The sequence below is a fragment of the Halyomorpha halys genome, unplaced genomic scaffold (genome assembly GCF_000696795.3).
Source record: "Halyomorpha halys isolate HHAL.00 unplaced genomic scaffold, Hhal_1.1 Scaffold421.1, whole genome shotgun sequence".
Taxonomy (NCBI): Eukaryota; Metazoa; Arthropoda; class Insecta; order Hemiptera; family Pentatomidae; genus Halyomorpha; species Halyomorpha halys.
Window position 1 is genome coordinate 1,317,573 of NW_027109834.1, and position 23,546 is coordinate 1,341,118.

At 30.9% G+C, this 23,546-nt stretch overlaps 1 protein-coding gene across 3 annotated transcripts in view; it reads left to right on the forward strand.

The window, feature by feature from the left end:
- The first annotated feature begins 6,554 nt into the window (after positions 1-6,554).
- The window catches only part of Pez (protein tyrosine phosphatase non-receptor pez), a 45,203-nt gene continuing 28,211 nt past the window's right edge, over positions 6,555-23,546 (forward strand). Inside the window, exons 1-13 of one of the 3 annotated variants that reach the window (XM_067047998.1) lie at positions 6,555-7,162; positions 10,508-10,677; positions 10,754-10,851; positions 12,451-12,521; positions 12,610-12,765; positions 13,683-13,777; positions 13,863-13,998; positions 16,513-16,608; positions 16,682-16,812; positions 18,291-18,411; positions 19,827-19,966; positions 20,284-20,425; positions 22,133-22,261. In XM_067047998.1, the coding sequence (XP_066904099.1) occupies positions 6,989-7,162; positions 10,508-10,677; positions 10,754-10,851; positions 12,451-12,521; positions 12,610-12,765; positions 13,683-13,777; positions 13,863-13,998; positions 16,513-16,608; positions 16,682-16,812; positions 18,291-18,411; positions 19,827-19,966; positions 20,284-20,425; positions 22,133-22,261 (1,659 nt within the window). In that variant the 5' untranslated portion in view covers positions 6,555-6,988. Of the gene's footprint in view, positions 7,163-10,507; positions 10,678-10,753; positions 10,852-12,450; positions 12,522-12,609; positions 12,766-13,682; positions 13,778-13,862; positions 13,999-16,512; positions 16,609-16,681; positions 16,813-18,290; positions 18,412-19,826; positions 19,967-20,283; positions 20,441-22,132; positions 22,262-23,546 lie in introns of all 3 variants that reach the window. The other 2 variants (XM_067047999.1, XM_067048000.1) reach the window with 2 other exon arrangements.

Consider the following 23,546-nt stretch of genomic DNA (forward strand, 5'->3'; position numbering starts at 1 on the left):
TTATTTTAGTTATTCTTATAAACCCTCCCCTCCCCCATTAATTCTTCATTATGATCTGTTATTGATTATTGCCTACAATAAGTATAGATTTGTTTAGTATAAATGGTTAAATATAATAAGTAAAGATGGTTAATATTTGATCTTGAATAAATAAATATTTTAATTTCTCAAATGTAATTTTAACTTAGGACCTTATTATGAATTTAGAAATAATTGAAAAATGAGGAAAACTAAATTTTTTTTTTCAGATATGTCTTACAATGGTTATTTTTAGATTTTGGGACAACAAACTTGATGATAAAATCAAAACTGGAGAAAAATAACTCAAAATTGTTGTTGTATTATGTATACAAACGTAAATAATAGATATATAGGGAGATGGTCAGGGTTGCGGTCAAAATAAAAATAAAAATAGTTTACAACTATTTTTATTTTTATTTTGACCGCAACCCTGACCATCTCCCTATATATCAATTTTTACGGTCAACTATACATACATATATGTAAATAATAGATGTTTTCAATGTAAAATTTCTTGTAGACATCTTTGAATATGAGAAATATTTCATTTTCTTCTGCAATCTTCTATTGTGGTTAATATTTTTTGAGATTTATTAATGTACATCCCATCTTTGTATAGACGATCTTACGGGAGCAATCTGATTACACCAGTGCCAATTTTCTAATCATTTAATGTGTACTCGATCTATAACAGTCTTCCTGGTAAGGGTCCTCTTCTATTTCTATTGCATAGGGTGAAGTGGGCTGGTCCAACAACCACTTCTGACTGTCCGAACTGTATAGAGCATGCACAGTACAGGTTTTTGGAGGGAAATACTTTTACTATGGATAGGGAAATAAGTTACTAAACATACTCCGTACAGTTCCAAATAGTCAGAAGTGGTTGTTGGAACAGACCTTATATCATCTAAATTATAATGGCATCGTATTTCTGCAGCTACTCCCATCATACACTGTCAAAAGTGGATGGAGGACATAAGTCAAAGAAACTCCCAGCTGGGCATTTGTCGTTACATTGCTACTGTTTGAGCCATATTACCACAAGTAGTTCTGTCTGTCGCTCTGTCTAATAACTAAATATCATAACGTTCTCCAAAACTGTTCATCAGAAAGAGGAGGTATAAATATAAATGGGTCTAAATATCACTCCATTGTAAAGGAGTCTCCAATGGGTGATCTCTCACATCCTTGGAAATTTTCCTATATCAAACCAATCATTCAAAACATCCCATAGTTGTTTTTAATGTTGGGGATTATGTTCTTCAGGAAGACTGCATCAGTTCTAACAAGTCCTTTCTTAACTGCTCAAGATTATGACTCCGAATGTGAGCCTGAACCCTTTGACAAGGTTTTAATCACAAGTAAATTATTGGACTGCCATAACGTCATAGAGTTGGACTAAAGCTCGCAGCACATCAATCTCAATACACATGAGTCCATTGGTGTCCTTTGACAAGAAGGATGTCCTATATAAGACTGTCGTCATGTGAGGATATAGTTGGAGGTGTCACCTCCTTTACCAATAATTGAAAAGCTGGGAGATTTGAGAACTCACTTCAAACTAAAAAAATGTGGTAAAACATTTTACTTAAATATGTTATTACACCCAAAATACCACATAAAGCAGAGCTGGGAATGAAGATAATATAAATAAAACTATGACTATGTAATCATGGATACTGAATCATTGTCCACCTTATTGTCAGCTTATAAACGCTGTTGAGAGAGATCAGTTATTCAAATACTTTCAGGGGTTGGATCTCCAGGTTCTTCCACTTCACAAACTTCACTAGTTGGTAAATCTGTGAAAATTGTTGAGAAATTTCAAATTCAGCAGATTAAATAAATATTTTTTAAAGATTAGAGATATGAGTTTTAAAAAATCTCCTAATAAATAGGAGAATAGAATAGTTTCCTTTCTCAAAATCTCTATTCAACCATGCTCATGAAAAACTTTAATCTGATTAGCAAATTCTTGGAAGTGAAGTCATGAAGAGGCTGAAATATCTCCAACAGCAGGTGTTTAATTCAGATATTCCCCTGAAGTAAAAATTGGGGGATATTACCCAAATTAATTATTATATTGATTAGCTGGTTCAAATTAATAATGGTAATAATGATAATTTACTGGTAATGATGGAGTGGACTGTATTTAAATAACTTGATATCATATACTTTAAAATAAAATACTTCTATTCTCATGGTTTGAACAAATAGTGACAATGTGTTAGTTGGTTAGTGTTATTACATTAATTGATGGATATTACATTTTACTTGTTGGATTCTATGGAGCTTGATGGTTGGTTGTGATGTGAATGTGATTATGGAAGTAGGGTTCTCTCTTCTCATCCTCCCGCCGCCGCCGCTTCCCTCGCCTAAGTCGAAGGATTTACTCGCTCATCATTATGAGAAGAGACCTTATTGAAGAGTCCTGAACTCCTCTCTACTGGCACAGGTCACGATGGCTTTCTCACTGGTACTCACTCACTATGTTTTCGGGACCAAGATGGCTACCCAAGCTTCTTACTGCAACTCTTTGCCACTAGATGGCATCATGAATTTCCTTTCAGAAGTGAGGGGGGGCCTTACTTAAACAGCAGGTATTATTTTGACCATTCAGTAATATCTTTATTCATAAAGGGCCAAAAGAGTTGCCATGCAACATGTTTTCTTGAAGTTCTAATACCAGAGTGGCTGAATTCAAGAATTTTGAAGAATGTAGGACTTCTAATCTCATGGAAAATAAGGTATGGCCTTGCTAGTTGACATTTTGCAAAGGAGAGATCTAAATGTGTCTGGTATTTCAAAGTTCTGGAATATGATATAGCTTCTTGTCCCTTTAATCAAAGTATGTTCAGGTCCTTTTCCAGAGCAATGGAGAGTGTATGGAATCTCCTCAATCCTAGACAAAGTATCTGTCACTAATCGCCATTTCTTGGCTCATATACTTTTTCAAAGGTGAAGTGGCTGATATAAGTAAGCCAATAGGTCCAGATTGTGACAATTTCTGACTTTTTATTATGTGTAGGGATGATACATTTTGATATAATATAACATCCTTCTCTCTCTTAGGTCGCTAAAATAATAACGAGCTTCATATATGGCCAACAATTCTCTGTCATAGATAGGATTTTTTTTTTTGTGAACTGCTGAGTGCTTTTGATAAGAAACTGAAAAGATGCTATGTATCATTTTTCTTATGCATTATTACAGCGCCCATAGCAGTTTCTGTCGCATCGCTAGCGATGGATATTTTGGTTGGTTGGTCAGTTCAGCTGCTTTGGCTAAATTTTTCTTTGTAGCTTCGAAAGCTTATATTATTCTTTGATTCCATTCTATAGGAGGGAAGTTCTTTTTCCGCTTTCCATGGGTTTAGCTCCTGAATGCTTGTCACATTTGGCAAACAAGGCCTCTTGAAATTGGCCATACCCATAAAACAGCGAAGCTGGCAAAGATTCTTGGAGATGGATATTCTAATATTGTTTTGACCTATTGTGCTAGAGGTTTTATGTCTCCTTGTATGAGGTAATATCGTTGAACATTTAGCTCCGATACCCCAAAAATTCATTTGTCTGAGTTGACAAATGATAATGAATTCTTCAACCACAAAGTATGAATAAATTCCACATTTACACTGTTAATTTGCGAGTTGCTACATTCTCCGTAGGAAGTACGACTGAGTCTGATCGCTTTATGTCTTCGAGTAGTTTCTTGTTTTGGTGGAATTCTGATTCTTCGTAGATTTGCAAGAGCCGTTTCTCCTTCTTTTCATGAGCCTGGTTAAGTGGATCAATGATGAGATCTTGAACACGAACTAGCACGTTTTGATCAATATTTGGAATAAGTAGTTGAAATTGATTTTACCTTGGAAGTGGAGTAACGGCTTCACAGATGGCAAACCTTAGTGCAGGTTTGTTCTTCGAAAAGCATGAAGTCAAGCTGTGATGGATTTAATTCTGATACCATAGTATTCTGCCTCTAACGTTCCTCTGTTACTCCTGTCATCTTCAGAGGATCGAATGTGGTGGAGATTGACCTGCATGGTGGACAGTTAACCTACCAACCACATACAATCAGCGATTTCCAAGGTATTCTCCTTGAATCCGCCTAGGATGGCCGCCACATTCGGTTGCGTATGCGCCAACAGTCGAGCTGGGGTAAGTAAGTACTAGGGGTATTCGACATAGATTGTAATAATACACAGACAAATTCTTAGGAGTATTCGCTTTAGGTCCGAACGGGATAGAAAGTAACTCCTAAAGTCATGCGCCTTAGATCATTGAGGAAAGGTAACCACACTGCAAGGTATTCATCAACAGTTAAGCGGGTAGTACAAGTTCTAAGATGCCTTGCGGAGGGTCAGATGCGGCCTCGGTTACGCATAGGAATTTATGGAAAGGAAGTATGACTCAGAGGAGAATTAAAAAATAACACATAGACAAAGTACCGAAATAGTGATAGAGTAATCTGATAGACTATCAGTATAATATTCGGTATCTACTTTGAAGTGACGTGCAGAGAGATATTGCTCTGTAGAAATGAAATGGCGGTCGAGAGACAAAACCCGTAAGAGACTAGCTCAAGGTATTATAGATTGAGAATTCTTCTTCAGGTTTAATTCTAAAAAAAAATAATCATTTATAAACATTACATATTCATCTAATGATGACATAAAAGTATATTTAAAAATATATATATATATATATTTCCATGAAACTATTGTTCCTTGAATCGTCGTTTATGTCTGCTGCCAGGTTGTGAGGAATGGGATTATTGGCGCAATAATCCATACTACGCCCTACTATTCAGATATGAGCTTAATAATTTTCTTATTGCAAAAATACTTTGTAAATGCCTAATTACTTTCACTAATCTATACATGAAACCTACAATAAGAAGAAGTATTACGATCATGAAATATTCCGAATCTGAATTTTCAACAGAAAGTCTTGTGTTAGGTCCTGAGTCCAAATAACCAAGTGTCTCAAAATAGTCTTTGTGTTCATAAGTCCGCTCTGATCTATGATCTGCAAACCACTTTTAACGACCTGTCTTGACATATGGCTCAGAATCTTGGACCTTAAGAAAAACTGATGGGCTCACCCTTGAATATTTTGAACAAAAAATACTCCATAAAATTAAGGACTCTTAATTGATGACGTAAAGTAGAGACAAAAAGGAACATTGAATTAAAGGTCCTCTGTAAAGCTACCGGTATTGTGAGTAACACCAAGTGAGGAAGGTTGCGTTAGGCTAAAGTTGGAATGTTTAGACGGTATCGATGAGGATGCAGGTTCCCGGCTCCAAGTGCAAAATTGGAAGGTGGCTGTGCTAGAGAGAAACGGATGTTGACGATTGTTGGCGGAGACCAAGGCACACGCGAGGATTTGTAGTGGCCTAAAATAATAAGGAATGTTTTTAAAAAAGTATCTTCTAATATACCGCGAATTTCGTTTATTTCAAATAATTATCCATCCCTTCACTATTAGTGGTAATGAGCTTTAGATATATACAAACATTAAAGAAGTTGAAACGTAAACCATACGTAGAAGAATCTAGGGATGGAGAAAATACGTAAATTTTATCGTGTTTTCATGGTTATTACGGTCAAATTATACAACTGCCTTGATTTTTTTGTCAGTCATAACGACCACGGAAACAAGAAAACATAGTAATAGTGGTGTTTTATTCAATTTATTAATGGAAATATAACAAAAGAAAGTATTTCCATCATGAAGAAGTTGCCATTTTGAAACAAGCAAGAATTAATAGCAACACAATGTAGGAAGGATGGTAAGTAAATGTTGCTTGATACGTTTACTGCACCAGATTTTTTAAAAATCAAATTTTGTGCAGTAAAATATTAATTGTTCGCTAAGTATTTTTATTTTTCAGAATTTATCTGAGAGAGACGTTAGTCTTTATCTTCAAACATTATTCTTTATGGTCTTACCCGCGTGTCCTTGAAGACATTGCATTCCTGAACTTGCAGTTGGCTGCTTTACACCATATTTAAGTTTTTTAACACACATCAATTACGTTTAATAGGAATTAAAATATACAATGAATTAGTTAGCGTTTTGGGAGTTCGAGCTATTGGTGGTAACATTCAAACTAGGGATTGAAAATTTTTTAAATTTTCATAATGTTATTTTTTTTATACTAGACTGCAATTTTGATTCTTAGTAGTATTTAAAACTATTTTAACACAGGTATTCTAAATTTACAGTAACACAATTAGGCTCATTTAAATATTGGAACCCCTAAAGTTTGTGCACGATACGTGGTATATTCACTGAGAAAATATATTTTATTCTTTAATGAGAATAGTTATTAACATTTTATAACTGAAATCTTTCGTAATTTGGACGAGAGAGAGGTAAGCGCCCTATTACAAACACATAGGTCTTGTTTTCGTGTTTTGAATTTTAACGAAGACCTATTTAATTGGTTTCACACTTTCTTTTACCCAATGAATTTTCTCCTGTGAGAATATCTCGCATTATTAAAATAGTTTATCTTTGAATTTGTTAGTTATTTCAGTAATTCTGTGACAGTGGCAACATTGATGTTAGGTATTTACAATTTCATGGAGAAGGTTGTAATTTTCATAGGAATTGATGTGTTTAAGTTTGTTTTGATTGTTTATATATGAAGTATATCCTAGTCGACTTACCCGAAGCTCAATTTCTCTTGATGAATAAAGCTTCACAGTTGCTCTAACCGAACCTGCTTAAAATGTTAAATGAATTAATGACGCTTGTATTTACCACATACTTTCCAAGTGACTAATAGGGTTGTGAATTCCCATGTAACGCTCTAGGAGGAATAATGACATAATTTCTGCTGAAATCTGTTTAGTGTAGTGCTGTTTTAGTTAATTAATTTTATGTGCTATTGTGATGTCTCACAGAAGCTGCCAAATTCATAGTAATATGAAAAAGTTGTGCTAATAGTTTTGAGTGCAATGCCTTTCAAGTTTCGCCTTAAAAAAAGTCGACAATACAATGTTGTTTCAAAATCTTTATTTGTCATTTGTGTTGAACTGTTGGATGGAGCTACAATTGAGTGTACACTCTCCTCTGAGAGTGTTGGGAGAGAATGTCTTGACAATGTTTGCCAGAGGTTGGGACTTCAGCAGGTAGGAAAGTTAACTTAATCTATTGTTTAATGTTTTAAATATAAATTCTCTTTAGTTACATCATACTTTATTTTTAAACCATAATAAAATTGTTCAGTGTTTTCTATAACTTTAGCTAAGATACTTGATTAAGTCCATAGGCCACAACTACTATAAATCGCCTTATATATGAGCTAGAAGAAAACAGTAATTTCCTGGGTGAATTATGAAAATACTCGTTTTCTAATACATTTCTTGTCACTTTCATCTTAAAGATTGTTTCTGTCTAGAATTTACTATAATTTTATCATTACTGAACTATAGTCATTGTTTTCTATTTTCCCGAATATTTTCTTCATGTAGAATGCTGCTTTTCATGTTCAGTTGTATTTTCTATAAAAATTAATAATAAATATTGATTTTACTGTAATCTTTCATCATTTAAAGGTTAAGAATAGTTGAAACATTTCTATATGTAATTGAATATATTTTTGGTAGGCAAAAACATTAAGTGGGCTTGATGGAGCTGATGTAGTTTTATTTGAAAGTGATTTAACATTTGAGTGTTTGGTTCTATCACGCAACAACGTTATACTTCTTTTTAAATTATCTAAATTTTTTTTGCAATTCATTGTGTAAAACGACATTTTATTTATTATAATTTTTTTATGGGTTGAAAAAGTAATTTAATGATTAGGTACTCAATAATATATGTTTTAATGGCATTTAAGAAAATAACTGTTATGAAAATTAATCAATTTGGGATGTGCATACATCTGTTACTGTGTTTAGAAAATGTACTCCTTTCAAATGCATATTACATCCAATATACAACACATATTGGAGGGAACCTATTTGCCTCTATTATACAAAAATATTGGAAACAATTTAATTGCATCAAACATATAATTTTTTGTATAAATAGGTTATTTCATTAGGGTAATGGTTGGAGCTTTTTAAATTTCAACTGTTTGTGTTCCTCGATTTTCAAATTCGTTCCTGTCTTAGACAATTTTTACTTTTATGATTTGATGTATTAAATAAGAAATTTAACAATAGAATTGTATTGTTCGTAATGGACCTGGTTTTTTTCTTTTGTATTAAAAACATAGAATCTGGGTTAACTTACAGGAAGTGACATTACCCATAGAATTGAGGAAAGGGAAGTGAATCATAGAACATTTGAAGAACTTAGTTTCAAAAGGTTACATATTCAGTGTGCTTATTTTTTCAGTAATTTGAGATTACTAGGGAAATAATTATCTGTTTTTTTTTTTGCATATTGTATTAGAACAGGAATAGAAACCTACATGCTATGAATAAAATTGTTTTTATTCAAAACTTTTTTGTTTGTACACAGTCATATTTATTCTGGATATATACCCTTTTGGTCACAGCATGTGGATTTGTTTCCTTCTGAAAAAAAAAAAAAATTATATATATATTACAAGCCATTGAATATCTGTTATCATTATCAATTGGGGCTACTATCAGATTGTTAATTCATTCAATTAAGGGCAGCTATCCTACAGCTTCTAACACCAAGCAGGTTTCGCGAATCTTCTTTTACACCATCAGCCCTCAGTAATTTGGGGTGGCCTCTCAGTTGTGTTCCTTGTAGCTCCTAATCGAGGAGTTTCCTTGGGTTCTCATGGGCATCCATCTTGGCTATATGGTCTGCCTGTCTAAGCCTACTGAGCTTAATCATTTTGATAACATCTGGTTCCTTTAATAAAAAGTACAGTTGATTTTTAGTTCGACTTCCCACTGTTCTGCTCTACCTTAGTGGACCAACAATACATTTAAGAATTTATCTTTTGTTATCACTTTCATAAAAAATAAAAAAAAATCATATCACAGATCTGTAAATAGGTAATGGGTTGATTAATATCTTATTTAGTCTTACTTTTAGAAATAAACTGACCCCCAATTTAGCATCTATCAGTGAATGCTTTTCCTCTTATTTCAGCCGAAATATTTTTTTGTTTTCTTGGAAGCTTGAATGTATACTTTTTCTAACACATTCAAATATGTAAGCCCCTAATTGAATGATGTCTTCATCCAGAGACTTCACTTCTTTAGTGAAACCAGCCATAGAATAACAAGTTAAAATTGAATAAAAAGTATCCAATTTGTAAAAAATTGATTTATTATGTGTATTTATTAAAGTGATTTGTCATACCTTTCCCGGCCTTGTTTATCTTAAGATAGTTTTCTTGAACCATAATGGAAACATTTAGCAATATGGAGCAGTTATTGGGAAGAAACAAAATTTTTCTAACCAGAATGATTTTCATTATATAAGTATCATTATATATATAATTGGTAACTTTTGTTAGTTTGGTTATGGTTGTGATTTGCAGCACCATCTGAATTTCGCATTGAAGATTTTTTGTATCATGAGAATGAGCTTAACAACTTTTTTTTTTTTTAAGACCCATTATTTTAGCATTTAGGTCAGCTATTGTTATCATGTATATTGTTGTCATCATGTTACTTGTTACAAACGACTTTGTACATTGGTTTTCTTTACCATAAACCACTATTACAGTCCTCTGTAGAACCCTCCTCTGTTTATAATCAAAATGCTAACTTTACTTGATATTGAAACTTTTAAAACTTCGTGAATGAATAGTTGAATAAAATGAAACATTTTCAAGTAATTTCAAGGAAGAACAGCACTCAAGAATGGTTATAGAAGAGCTTATCTAATAACAGGAAAGCTGAAGAGAGAACATTGCATGCTATACATGCTCATCATTAAAACTATTAGATGATAGTGGTACCATTTCTGACATTCAGGAGATATAAGAATATTTTTCTTTAGTTTGAAAACACTAAATTGCATTTTGAATATGTGTGCTTTTGAAAAAATCAATCATATTAGGTACAAATAAACTTTTAATATACTCAACATCATAGGGGATGGATTTGTTCCCTTATGATACATACATCTTACATGAGCCTCACAAGAGAAAGGAATTGGTTGTTTTGATAGGAAATGATTAAGTGATTCTTTCAGTTCATCCATATTAAATTAAAAATTAAATAATGGTTTTTATTTTATGGATACTTATCTTTTTGAGAATAAGCTCCTCATTTAATCCTTAATAGAAAATCTTAAATATCTAGTATTTTTGAATCCTCAAATATATAGTGAAAGAAAAAATGATATAAATGGATCGAGAAATTTGTAATTAGCTTCAAACAGTTGCCTATTATTTTTTCTGTGCCTTATGTATTTACAGATCAATATGGAATTATTATTATTGTAAAATTTCTTTGTAATCTCCAGATTCATTATATACTGTGTAATGTTATAGTTAGTATATAGTGTTCAGTTACCATTATTAAATTTTATTTCAGCCTGAATTTTTTGGACTTCGTTACGTGAACCGCCATGGAGCCCCGAGGTGGGTTGAAATGGAGAGACCAGTTAAGAAGCAGTTGGATAAATATGCTAAGGAACCTAATTTATATCTCCGAGTTATGTACTATGTCAATGGAATTAGCCTGATTCAGGATGAAATGACTAGGTATTTTATGAAAACTTTTGATTATTTAAATTGCGAAACATTGAAAAAGTTGTTTTTATAAATTATTTCTTTATAGGTACCATTATTTCCTCCAACTGAAAAAAGATGTAATTGAAGGGAGAATCAATTGTACTTTAAAACAAGCCACTACACTAGCAAGTTATTGCATGCAAGGTTTGCTTTTCAAAATTACATTTGTTCAATATTTAACTCTAATGTTAGATTATGCATCATGTGATCCACAAGATGAGAGAAATCAGGTAAATTAAAAAACGTGAACTGCGGGTAGTGTGATATTTTCTATATAAGAGGGACTCCATAGCTTTCACCTTGTTTGGTGCTGAAAGCTATGAAGCCTCTTTAATGAGAGAATGGTTGTGATCCGCAGTCCACATGTTTTTGTTTACCTGATTTATATTTTCTTGTTAAAGGAACTATAGTGATTTCCAATGAGGTGTTAATTTATGAACTATAATGATTTCTATTTGTACAAGTTGTTATACCCATATCAGTGATTATCTCTAAAAATAGTGCAGTGACCATTAGAGAAAAAATACTGAAAATTATGTTACAAATGATATTTATTCATTCAGTTATATACATAAAAAAAAAAATTGTTCAAGACCACAGATCATGGTCAAATATTTCATTCAACTTTTAAAAAATCTAACATATTAAATAAAAACGAAGTTTAGGGCACCAATTTTAAATCAGTGTCATATTTATTCATTTCCTGCTGAAATTAAGCGATTAGAATATTTTCAAATAATATCTCAAATTTCTTTTTGTTAGTTTCACATTTCAATATTTCCTTTACGTTTTTACTGTCACCTGTAATACTCATTTCTCTGGTTATTAATTCCCTACTAAATGAAAAGTTAAATTTTGTAGTACTTTATTATTATGTAAATACTTAAAAATTAAGCGTGATCCACTTCAGCAGGGTCAGAACTGTAGTGCGTGGCATAGTGGGGAATTGTCTGGGGCTTAGTTTAATTGTCACAGGCAATAAGATCATCCAAAAGCTAAATACCAGGTGATATTTTCCTCCAAAATAAACATTTTGTTATACGCTATATTACTATGTACACATTTAACGATAAAACATGATTAATGTTAACCAGTACTGTAACTAGGTAAAAGAGGCACTTGTTTTGTTCAGCAAATTATTTGTACAAGAAGTTTTAATTTGTTATTATTAATTTTTTTTTGTGTGTGTTTTGTTCTTAATTCAGTTAATGAGTTCATATTGCAAGATGATGATGTTTATTTAAAAATAAATTACATAAGATACTGTTTCGAAGCTTGATTTTCATTGTAACGAGAGAGAGAAGAAGTCAAATAATGGGTGACAGAATTAAGCTGGCCCATTTTGTAAAATTCTTAGTTTTGGTACTGCATGCTACTAGTATTATGAATATATTCATTTGTATAAAAATGTGTCAAGCTTTTATTTAAAATTTAAAACATTTAAAAAAAGTGATATCTGGTTTCATAAACTCGCTATTATGTTATAAATAACTGGGACCCATAAATTTTACTTTTGACAGATTACATGGGTTCAGGTATTGGCCAAGGACTACTTGTGAGACCTAAATTCTAGGTAAACGCCAGGTACCGCAAATATAGGATACCCGGTGTAAAACTGGTTTTTAATAATCTTTGTATTCTATTTTGTAAAATTATGTAGTTTTTATCTTTAAATATAATAAGCTTTATTATATACAATATTGTAATACATTATACAATATTGAACATAAACATGGTTTACAGCTGAATTTGGAAATCATGATCTGGAAAGGCACACTGCTGAATATCTGAAAGATTTTGCCCTATTCCCTACGGTAATTAAACTATATATTTTTTATTTGTTTGATTGATTGTTTGATAATTTTTGTTCTGTAATGCAATAAACGTTGTTTTATACTCCAGCATTTGCTACAAGAAGGTCATTTGGAAACATTGACAAAAGCTGTGATATTACAACATGCTGAATTAGCTGGTCTTCCACAAGGTACCGCTGAAGAATACTATATTTTAGCAGCTCAACAATTAGAGGGATATGGACAAGAAACATTCCTTGCTAAGGTTTTCACTGATTTATTTTTTAGTTTTTGTATTACTTTTAATTGAATTTTTTTTTTCTGAAGATAGTGATAGAATATTGGTTGGCATTAGTTTGGTGTATTTATTTTAAAATGATATTGAATAGCATAATTACTACTACTGAGTGTTGAAGAAGGTAAACGTGAAACGGGAGAGATTATAATGATTATATATTAATTCACTCTATCTAAATAACACTATTATTTATCCTTTAACAATCTTTGCTTCTGCACTTCAATGGATTTAGTAAATTTGTTATTGATATTAAATTATGCTTGAATTAGTTAATAATGAATCTTGATTTAAATTTTATATTATTGCTGAAGCAGGAGATCTCTTGGTTTATTTTTAACCTGTATTGACTGGCTCTTTTTACCTTGTGGGGTAATAGAGAGAAGGAAAGTAATAAAATGAGAGATTTGGGGTAATTGTCCGTTGAAGAGTAAAATGTAATATGTTTGTTAGGATATTCATGTCCTTGTTTATGGTGTGAATTTAAATAAACTATCGTGTCTTGGAAATTTTTCAAAGAATTTTGAATTTTGTTGATTGAAATTAGTTTATATGGAAGTTTTTTTGCTAAATCCCAATGTTCTGCTCCGTAAAATAATATTATTAAATTAAAAGTATATGTAATGATAAGATAAGGCGGTATGGATGGAAGAAGTGTATTTTTGAATGGGGATTCAGCTAAAGATAAACTTATTTGTTTTTCCTTTTATACATATGAGCTTGATTGAATCGTCTTTCAAATAAAGGATTAGAAAAATTTAACCTGCATCCTGTCACCTTCAGAATTGTTTATTTGCATTATGTTTTTTTTAGAGTTTTCATGGTTATTTTATTAGCTTATAAGATATGCTTATATTTTATTATCTGTTATATTTATTCCTTTTTAGGATGACTGTGGAAATGAAGTTGTCATAGGGATAGCTCTCATAGGTATATATGTTATGTATGACAATAACAACCATCACCAACCAAAGATATACCAGTAAGTTGTACATTTTGGAAATTTCTGTTCATTCAGTTATGTTTGGTATAGTAGTTTTTGAAATAATATTTTTTTATTATATCAGATGGAAAGATATCACAAATGTCATTAATCATAAAAGGCATTTTGGTATGGAGCTTCACGAACAAGCAGACCCTGTACAGTTTCAGTTGCCAGATATTGAAACAGCTAAATATATCTGGAGAATGTGTGTCCATCAGGTAAGCCTTTTCTAAACATTACTTAAATTTATGAAAGGAATATGGTCCGGGTGCGGTCAAAAAAACTCAAATAGTAGAATTATACTATTTTATTGAGCCAACGTTTCGCCCCACGTTCCAGGGCTTCGTCAGGGCTAAAAAAGATACAAACACATAGTTGCAAAAGGAAAAAAAAATAGAAAAAACATAAGTGTAAAATAACAGGGGTATAAAATGTAAAAAAGTAAGATCATTAATAAAAGTAATCTTACTTTTTTACATTTTATACCCCTGTTATTTTACACTTATGTTTTTTCTCTTTTTTTTTTCCCTTTTGTAACTATGTGTTTGTATCTTTTTTAGCCCTGACGAAGCCCTGCAACGTGGGGCGAAATGTTGGCTCAATAAAATAGTATAATTCTACTATTTGAGTTTTTTTGACCGCACCCGGACAATATTCCTTTCATCTGTACACACGGTCAATCAGTAATCTTCCAGTACTTAAATTTATGTTTTGACAATAATTCTGATTGATGATGATACTGATTGTATTTTGCTGTTCATGGTAAAATTTTATTAATAATTAGTGATTTTACAAGCATTTTTGTTTAGTCTCACTGCTATCAATTGCATGGTTCTAATTGTATTTTATCTCACTCTCATTTACACAATTAATCTGAAAGTCGGAGCAAATACATAAACCCGATTACTAAGCAATATTATGGTGTCATTGGGGTAGTCTGATGAATGTGTCCTGTAGAATGAATCGGTTGGGAAGTACCTTGGTGCAGAATTTTCTTAATACCATTCTAACAATTTATTAGCGGTGTACAAGGTAATATTTATATGAGGAGAAGAGGGTTGGGGGTGTAGTCAGCAAATAAACAAACAATTATTTATTTGTGCCGACATTTCTATCTGAATTTCAGGTCTTCATCAGAGTTGAAAAAACAAAACAAGACAACAGCCTTATTTCAGAGGCAAAATATTAAGAAAATAATGATAAACAAGCTTGGAAAAATGCATATAATGATACTAATAGAAGATAAAATATGTCCTCTATTAGCATCAATTTACAACTATCTACCTAATTTATTGTTATGTATTTTTCCAAGTTTGTTTATTATTATGTCTCTGAAATAATATTGTTGATTCATTTTGTTTTGTTTCATTCAGCCCTGTTAAAGACCTGATGTTCAGGTCAAATTGTCAGCACAAATAAATAATGTTAAGTTTGATATATAATCTTTTCACTTCAAGGTTAAAAATATTGTTATGATTAAGTATAATAGTGTAAATTTACTGTGATCAAAAGTTTTAATTTAAAGTGAAGATTTGACAAAATACTATAATTTTGGACTGAAATTATTAACCTGCGCAGAACAGCCTGCCTAAAGTTTTTTGAAATTGATGTGGTTCTAAATTTGTATTTAAGATTGTCCTTGAGGGTGACCGGATTGACCGAAACATTTGACTTATAAAGAAATATAAACTGTTTTGAGACTTTAATGAGATAAAATTTATTTATTTAAACAAATAATGTTTTGTTTATTTCCTGACCGCACCCCGACCATCGTCTCCTCATACAAACCTACAGTCAACTATTAACACCTGATTGTTAATATTTATAGGTGTGGTCATCAATTAGGTAGGACATGGTATGACAAAAGATCTATCTCATTCACCTGAATGTACACCATGTGACTTTTTCTTAGTTTCCAAATGCAAAATGATGCTTCAGAGGATTGTAGGCCATCAAAATAGTAACAATGAGCTAGCTCAAAATTCTTTAGAGGAGGGTCCCCTCTTGTAAATAAGAATTATTTTAAATGAAGAATTTGTGTTCTGAAATCATTCCAAAGCTTTTGTGTCTAAAACAAAAAGCACCAAGGGTGGCATGCTCTGAAAACTGGAGAGGTATTGATTTCTGAATAGGGTTACCAGAGGAGATGTGTCTTCACAATATGGGTTTTATATGGAGCTCAAATCCCAAAGCAGGGAATGGAAACTAGTTTGGGGTGCCAACTATGAAAAAGTCAAAATCGAGGTCGGATGAAAAGACTTTAACGTATTGTTCCAGTTCTACATATTTCTTCTTAATCAATCATTTTATTAATTTTTACAAAACACTCTCTGTTTGTTTTTCTTTCATCCACTGGGCCAGATTGTTAATGGAAAGTTCACTTTCTGAGTGGTACATTGAGTTCTCCATCACAACAATGTCCTTATTCACACTTCGCTTGTTGTATGTGAAGCTTCAAATTCAATTACTCTCACAGAAAATCTCTCATTCATCTGAATTTGTACTATGTTACTTTTTTTTAGTTCCAAAATGTAAAATGGTTAAAAGCTAAAAATCCTTAAAATAGATTGATTTAAATCTAAACAAACCATTGCAGAAGTGTTTAAAAATAGTATTATTTCTATGTTGATGTTTAATTAAATAAGAAAACATTTAAAATCTCTCTGCTGTTTTATGAGTATTTGTGTAAGTTTTTATCATGTCTCTAGAACTAAAAAACTCTATTTTTACAGCACACTTTCTTTGTTCAAAATGAATCAGCTTCTTCATCTGAACCTGGTAATACCACCCAGGCAGTTCGGAATCTATTTTCACAGTTAAGAAATGATGTAAGTCTCTTTTTTAAATTAATTATTTTTTTAAATTTTACATAAATTGATTATAATTATGCAAATATTGTAGGATGGTCAAGTAGCAAGTAGCCATGAGGAATTGGACCGAGTTGACAACGTACCTGTTGAAAGGCTAAGAGCTCAGTCAACTTCTTGTTTAGATTTAGCACATTCTAGCCGGAATGACATTGAGAGGCTTAGGTAAAGATTTTGTCTTAACTTTATTTTCTTCTTAATAAATTCTTTTTTCTTATAAGATTTAGGTTTTTGTCTTCTGATTCCTGGTGGATAACTTTTAACACAGTAAAACATTATTCAAAAAATGATGAATTTCATCTATAATCAATATATTTCACTTAAAAAAATATCTTTCAATAGATTATGTAGGATTAAGTTTTTTCCCCTAAAATATTAAAAAAAAAAAAATATTTATAACTAAGCAGATTAAAAGATTTTAAAATACCAATTGAGATATGAAATGATACTTAAGGGCAGTTCATTTGTTGTTAATTTTAATAAATGATCTTTGAAAAAGATAAGGATCATTTTATTTTATTTATTTTGATCATTTTTTCCAGTAACATTAATAAATTCTTCTATACCACTAATGATTAATACGTAATAATAAACCAAAACACACGTAATAAAGCCGGAGACGCACATGATTGTACCGTGCCTTAGCTACACTTAGATCTTTTGTAAGCCATATCTCAGCTTCTTCTCTACTAAACTACTCGTAGGAGTAGCTCATCTGTGTGTTGGGCTAAGTAAACTCCACTAAGTTGTGATTTAAACTTATTATTGATTTTGACAGAGTTGAATTAAAATACAGGAAGATGATAATAGGACAAGAAACCACTCAAGGTTAAAAAAAAAAGTAGGTTTATGATGTTCGAAGGACAAGAAAGGACCTTTTGAGGAAGATTTTACCAAAAGAATGTTTGAGTATATTTTTGAAGGAAGTTAATTATTTTTAAAATTTGATTTTCCCTTAATTTTAATTAAGGGAGTCTCTGGAGGTACCTACAAAACAAATTTCCTAATGGTATATCCATTACAGGAGTTCAATAGAGATAATACAAAAAAAAAATTCTTTTATAATATACTTAAGATATTTGTTAACTTGTGATCGAATTGTTTCAATAATATTTGTCATTGATAATAAATTAATTATATTTTCTATCTAAAAATTAAATCGTAATATCTTGTAAAGATAAAAAATAAGAACTTACTTGTAATCTGAAATATCAATTTGCTATCTTGAAGACAAAGTCTGAGACCACATCGACATCGTGAAAAATTAAACCAAACTAATCGCACATGGTTTTTTCTTTGCGTGCTCATATAGCTCACCCTCCATGAGTTGATTTTAAAACTGTTATGATAGTTTGTATGGAGCAGTTCCTCCACCTTGTGTTGACTAACACTCGCCTTACCTGGTGCATGTGTGTTTTAGCCTTGATTATGATGAGCATAGGTGAAAACATTTTTCAGAAACAAAAAAATTTAAATATCATGACTCCACAATGGTATTTTTATTTAAAATAATACAATACATAATGTAGATTTTTATTTATATCTGAAGTTGAATTTAAATTTCCCTATTTTTTTAATTTTAACTAGTTACGTGAAAAATGATTATTTCTTGTACTTGAATATTAAAATCAATTTATTTGTAGAGCAATGCTTCCTTCTTATCGACCAGCACCTGACTATGAGACAGCTATACAGCAGAAGTACAGGGGCCATGCTGTTCTCTACAGTAGTCAACCAGAGATACATCAGACTAATCTCCACGAGGTATTTTTGAGTAAATGGATTTAATATATTTATATACATAATACTTCAATAAGTACCCAGTCTTTGTACTTCTTATCTGTTATATAAATAGAGCAATTGACAAACTGTTTACGTATGTTGTATAAAATATAAAAATAATTTTGTTTTCTCCTTAGCTATTCTTAATTTATATAGAAAATATAATTCTTTAGAGGACATTGTGGCTGAACGGGCTGGGGCGAGGGTCCCATAGTGCTTGGTTTGGAACGTTATGGATTTGAATTGCATTTGGTTCAGTCAATATTTATTTCACAGAGGCCTCGGAATTTAATCTTAACATTCCCACTGTGGGACTTTATAAGTCTTCAGTAAAAAAAAAAAAAATGTAATTTCTTAGTATGTGTGTTGCATAGTTTTATGTTATCCATCTACTAGTAAAGAGGTCTTAGAAGTTAAAATTAAATCTATGAATTTTCTATCTGAATGAGTCTCATTCAGCACAACTTGGGTTTTAATATTAGCTGTGCTTTTAACATTTCACATAGACAGATAATAGGGCAGCTTTATTTGGCTGAATGAATTATGCTTACTGGGTCCTCTTAATCTAGACATTAGTCAGGAGATTAGCATGTGCTAACTTCACGTCTTCTAAGGTGACCCCCCACACCCTTCAGGTTCTTATAAATATACTTTGTAGGATTTATTTTTTAACATATAAAATTTATACTTTAGTGGATGATTACCATGAAATTCAATGATTTTTTCTTAAAAGCTTATGAAAGATATGTAAGACCTTTTACATCATGTAGAATATGTTTAATACTACAGATCAATTTTAATTTTTTTTTTTTTTTTTTAAAACAAACTATTCTCTTTTATTTTAGAGTTTGTAAAGCAATTGAATTACTTCTATCACCTGTTTCCCTTTGAAACCTGTAGGATCTTGTTACATAGGCGCTCTAACCGGGAAGTCATTAAAAACTAAATAATAAGTTTTAAATTTATTTAATATTCTAAAAGAAAAATTAATAAAAAAACCCAATCTATATCATTAATTGTCCTAATTTGAAATATCTTTAAAAATAAAATTTTCCAATCAATTAATTGGTTATAATGTTTTGTCTTGCTCTCAAAAAATGTTCTGAAGTACATGAAAAAAAAAAATATCAGCATTGCCTATAATTTGTTTGTTGATTGATTAGGTTTCCTTTTTTAGCTGTTTTGATGCTTTATGATTATTACTTGTACTATCTTTTTGATAAAAGTTAGATTTATCAACTCTTTAATTAAATCAATGCTTCCTATATCAGAATAAGATATTCTTGAACTGTTTTCTAAAATGTGAAAACAAAGTTACAGATTATGTTATGATGATTTAGCATTAATATTGATAGTGTCATAAATGATATTAATTTTTATTTATTTATTATTTTTAGAATGTCATTATTTCTGACATGAGATCTTACGCAAATGCTTACAAACACTTTCCTGATGTTGCTAGAGTGGACAGGGTTTATGTTGAACAGCCAGAAGAAAACCATAGGCCACATAACTTACCTACTCTACACACATACAGGTTGTCATTTTTAAAAATCTTAATAAAATTTTATTTTTTATTTTATTTTATCGTAAATGTTATGACAGTTTGTAGTTAAGTAACATATTTTGGATTTAATATTTTTGTCAGTGAAATCATCATCTCATAAATAGTATACTGTTTTTTTTTTATACTAAAATAATAAGAAATTTGTTCTTGAACATTAACTTTTTTTTCCATTGTTATTTCTGTTATCTATCTTCTTGTTGTTAGTTAACTATTATTCTTCATTTCTGATATATTTTAATAATGCTTGGGTGTTTGGAACATTAATTAAATATTTTCCCTGTTTGTAGCACTCCTGATTTGGATGGTAATGAAGGGGGAGTTGTGGTCCAGCTTTACAAGCCTCCTCCGCCATATAGGCCAAACAGTAACTCCACTCCAGACCTTGCTTCACAACCACTCCAGCCTACGCACACCTTTATTAGCACGCAGGTACATCTCAAAGAGGTCTTTAATTTTTTTTTTTTAATGTAATTTAATGCATTTCTTCTATATCTTTGTAGTATGCATCATGGTTTGTACAGACTTTGCTCGTCTTAAAGTGCTTTTTTTTTGCTTATAGTTGTATCGTAGAAGTTATATAATATTTTTAAAGCTAGTGAATTGGTATTAGTTATTCAAATACCTTTTGAATATTAACTGATGTAGTTATAATTAGTTTTTTTTTTTTAGGAATTTATTTTGTAAGTTTCTTATTAAGTACACTGAAAACAAGATAAATCGGTATTGAAAAAAGATTAATTTTACTTCAAATATATATTTTTTTAATAAGTGATTTTTTTACACTTATAATTTCCTGATGACTATTGTAATTTTCAGTTGGAGTAATTATATTATTATTATAATTGATATGATACATAAAATTATTATATTTTGTGTAATATTAATTGCTTTTAAATATTAACTGAAAGTGGAACCAAAATAAATGTGTTTGTATATTTTATATATATCCTTTTTTTTTTTTTTTTTGTCAATTTTTTACCTGAGCACCGATTTTAAGGCAGAATTGAAATCAAGAAATTGTCCATTGTTGATTCCTGCCTCTAAAGATCGCTTGTTCTTCCTCAAGTTTTTTTTCTACACTTTCTGTTAATCTCTTATTCAAAATATGGTTGTTAACTTCATAGAACTGAGAAGATATTTCTAAGATGATATTTCTCTTTAATTAGACTATGTTTTATTTGTTATTAATAGATAGGGATCTTTAATCAAAGAATTTTTCAATATAGATTATCTTGTATCTTATAGCTCTGTAATATTTTAGCCATCTCCCTAAATCTTTTTCTTCTGGGAAATTTAGTCTTTGTCAGCTGATGTATGAAATTTTCATATCACAGGAAGCAACTATATGGTGTCATCCATTTTATCCTGTTAATGACAGAATAGTATGTCCTTGATGTTATGCACTTGTTTTCCTTTTTACCTCTGGGTATTCAGAACATTCCTATGTTATCTTCATAATTTCCATCTTATCAAATTCTTTCTAGATTTGCTCTAAAAAAACATCATAAGAACCATCCTCTTGGTGTCATACCTTTTTAACAAGTTGCCTTGCCTATTAGGAGTTTTTATCTTTTGCTTTTTGGTGTTTCTGTTAAGATTGTGTTTCTTTTAGAGCCATCTGAATACCTGATTGAATCAGCAAGTGTTCTGTGAACCATTGCTAATCTATTTTTTGTCTAATCTATATTGCAATGGGACTATTTCCTGATATGATTATTGGTATGGACCATTTATTATTATATGATCTGATCCTCTTTATAATCCATTTTTTTTTCCTGATTCTTTACTGTTTCTCTTTTAAATGAAATGAAGGACTGTATATTTTTTACTTCATATCTGTAGTTATATACAGCATCCATTTTTAAAAATGTTCAGCTAATGGTTAAGGTAGTATTTTTGCAAACTTTTTTATTACAGTTTAATGATCTATTAATTGGTGTTATATTTTTGATTCCACTTTAATACATCTGTAGATTCATAATTAAGAAATCAACTTTGTTAATACATGTATTTACATATTATTATTAAATTTAAGTTACTATTAAGAATGATCTATGTATTCTTTGAATGACATTTCAAAGTCATAGACAAGTTTATTGGAAGCTGGTAAGATTTTTTGCTTCTGGACGCCTTTAGGTTAGCGGGTCAAGCCCTGACTTGGTTTGCTTGCGCGGTGGGGGCCAGTTTGGCGGACCTCAGTATCTACTCCCGAATCCCCATGCACATCGGACCTACACCAACCTTGCCGCGCTCATAGACAATCAAGTATGCCAGCTAAAGACCTATTGCGGTGGCAGAGCGTATTGGGAACATAATTATGATTAAGGCTGAATATTTAGGAGCACATTATGTTTTCATACTTATGCATGCTTTTCCTTATTCTAACAAATCTTTTCCGAATCAAGTACAACCATTCGCAAATTGCTTGAGTACCCATTCTTTTTAATTTAAACTTTAATTTTGTACCTATGGATTATCTAAAGGGCTTCTTGTTTAATAATTTTGAGATTTAGCCATTTACAAATAAATTGTTACCATTATGTTTCCTTGATGGTCACCATTTTATTATGCCTTCCTCTCAAAAAATAAATGGCTATTGTCCTGGTAGATTAGACCTTTACTTGTGGTTCGAGCCTGCTAGGCTGCTTTCCAACTCAGTTAACTACTTGATGCTTTTTGTTCTCATTGGCTTATATATGCCTTATTTTGAGGGAAAAGGGTTGAAGAAATCATTTCTTGAGGGAAGTAGGAGGAAAAATACTGAATATCCATCCATTATTAAGAATTTAATTAAAGACCTATTGAAATAATTTTGATGTAGAAATGGGGATTAAATCTAGGAGATCAGAGTAGGGGAATGCAGAAAATTGTTTGCCATTTACTGTATGACAAATGTCTGTTGATCAGTAATTCACGAAACTCTCATAAATCTAGGTAGATAGTTGTAAAAAATACTATAAATTGGAAAATAACGAATGTAGGTTGTTTTTTACCTTCTATGAAACATATTGAAATTGACATGATTCTTCCATAGAAATATTTATATAAAGAGTAGTGTTAGCTATAATTTCAAAATGTTCTCTAGTATGTTCAACACTTGACCCTATTTCGGCCATTTCCTGATTTATACTACATTTACTGTCCTCTCAAGAAATATTTTATAAACAAGATGGGATTCAGAAGTATTTTCTTTTATTTGGGTAAGAAGGAGATTCAGTTACTAAATACTTCAGAAAAAAGTTTCAACTTATATGGGAAAATTAAAATTGCTTGTGATTAGATTGTGCTTTGATTTCATTTGGAATAGGTTATACTTGATTTAGGCAGTTTTCAAACAGGCTTGGAAATTTTCTCTTTTTTTTTTATAATGAAATGAGTTCTTACAGAGCTGTTCAACTGTGTTCCTATTTATTTAGCCTTTTAATATTAATTATTTTTTTTAATAAATATTAATATTGTGACAAAGCTTTGGGCTATTTTAAGGTGATCAGTCTAATTAGCATGCGTCTATTAATAATATTTTTTCTTTTTATAATTTTCTCATATTTTA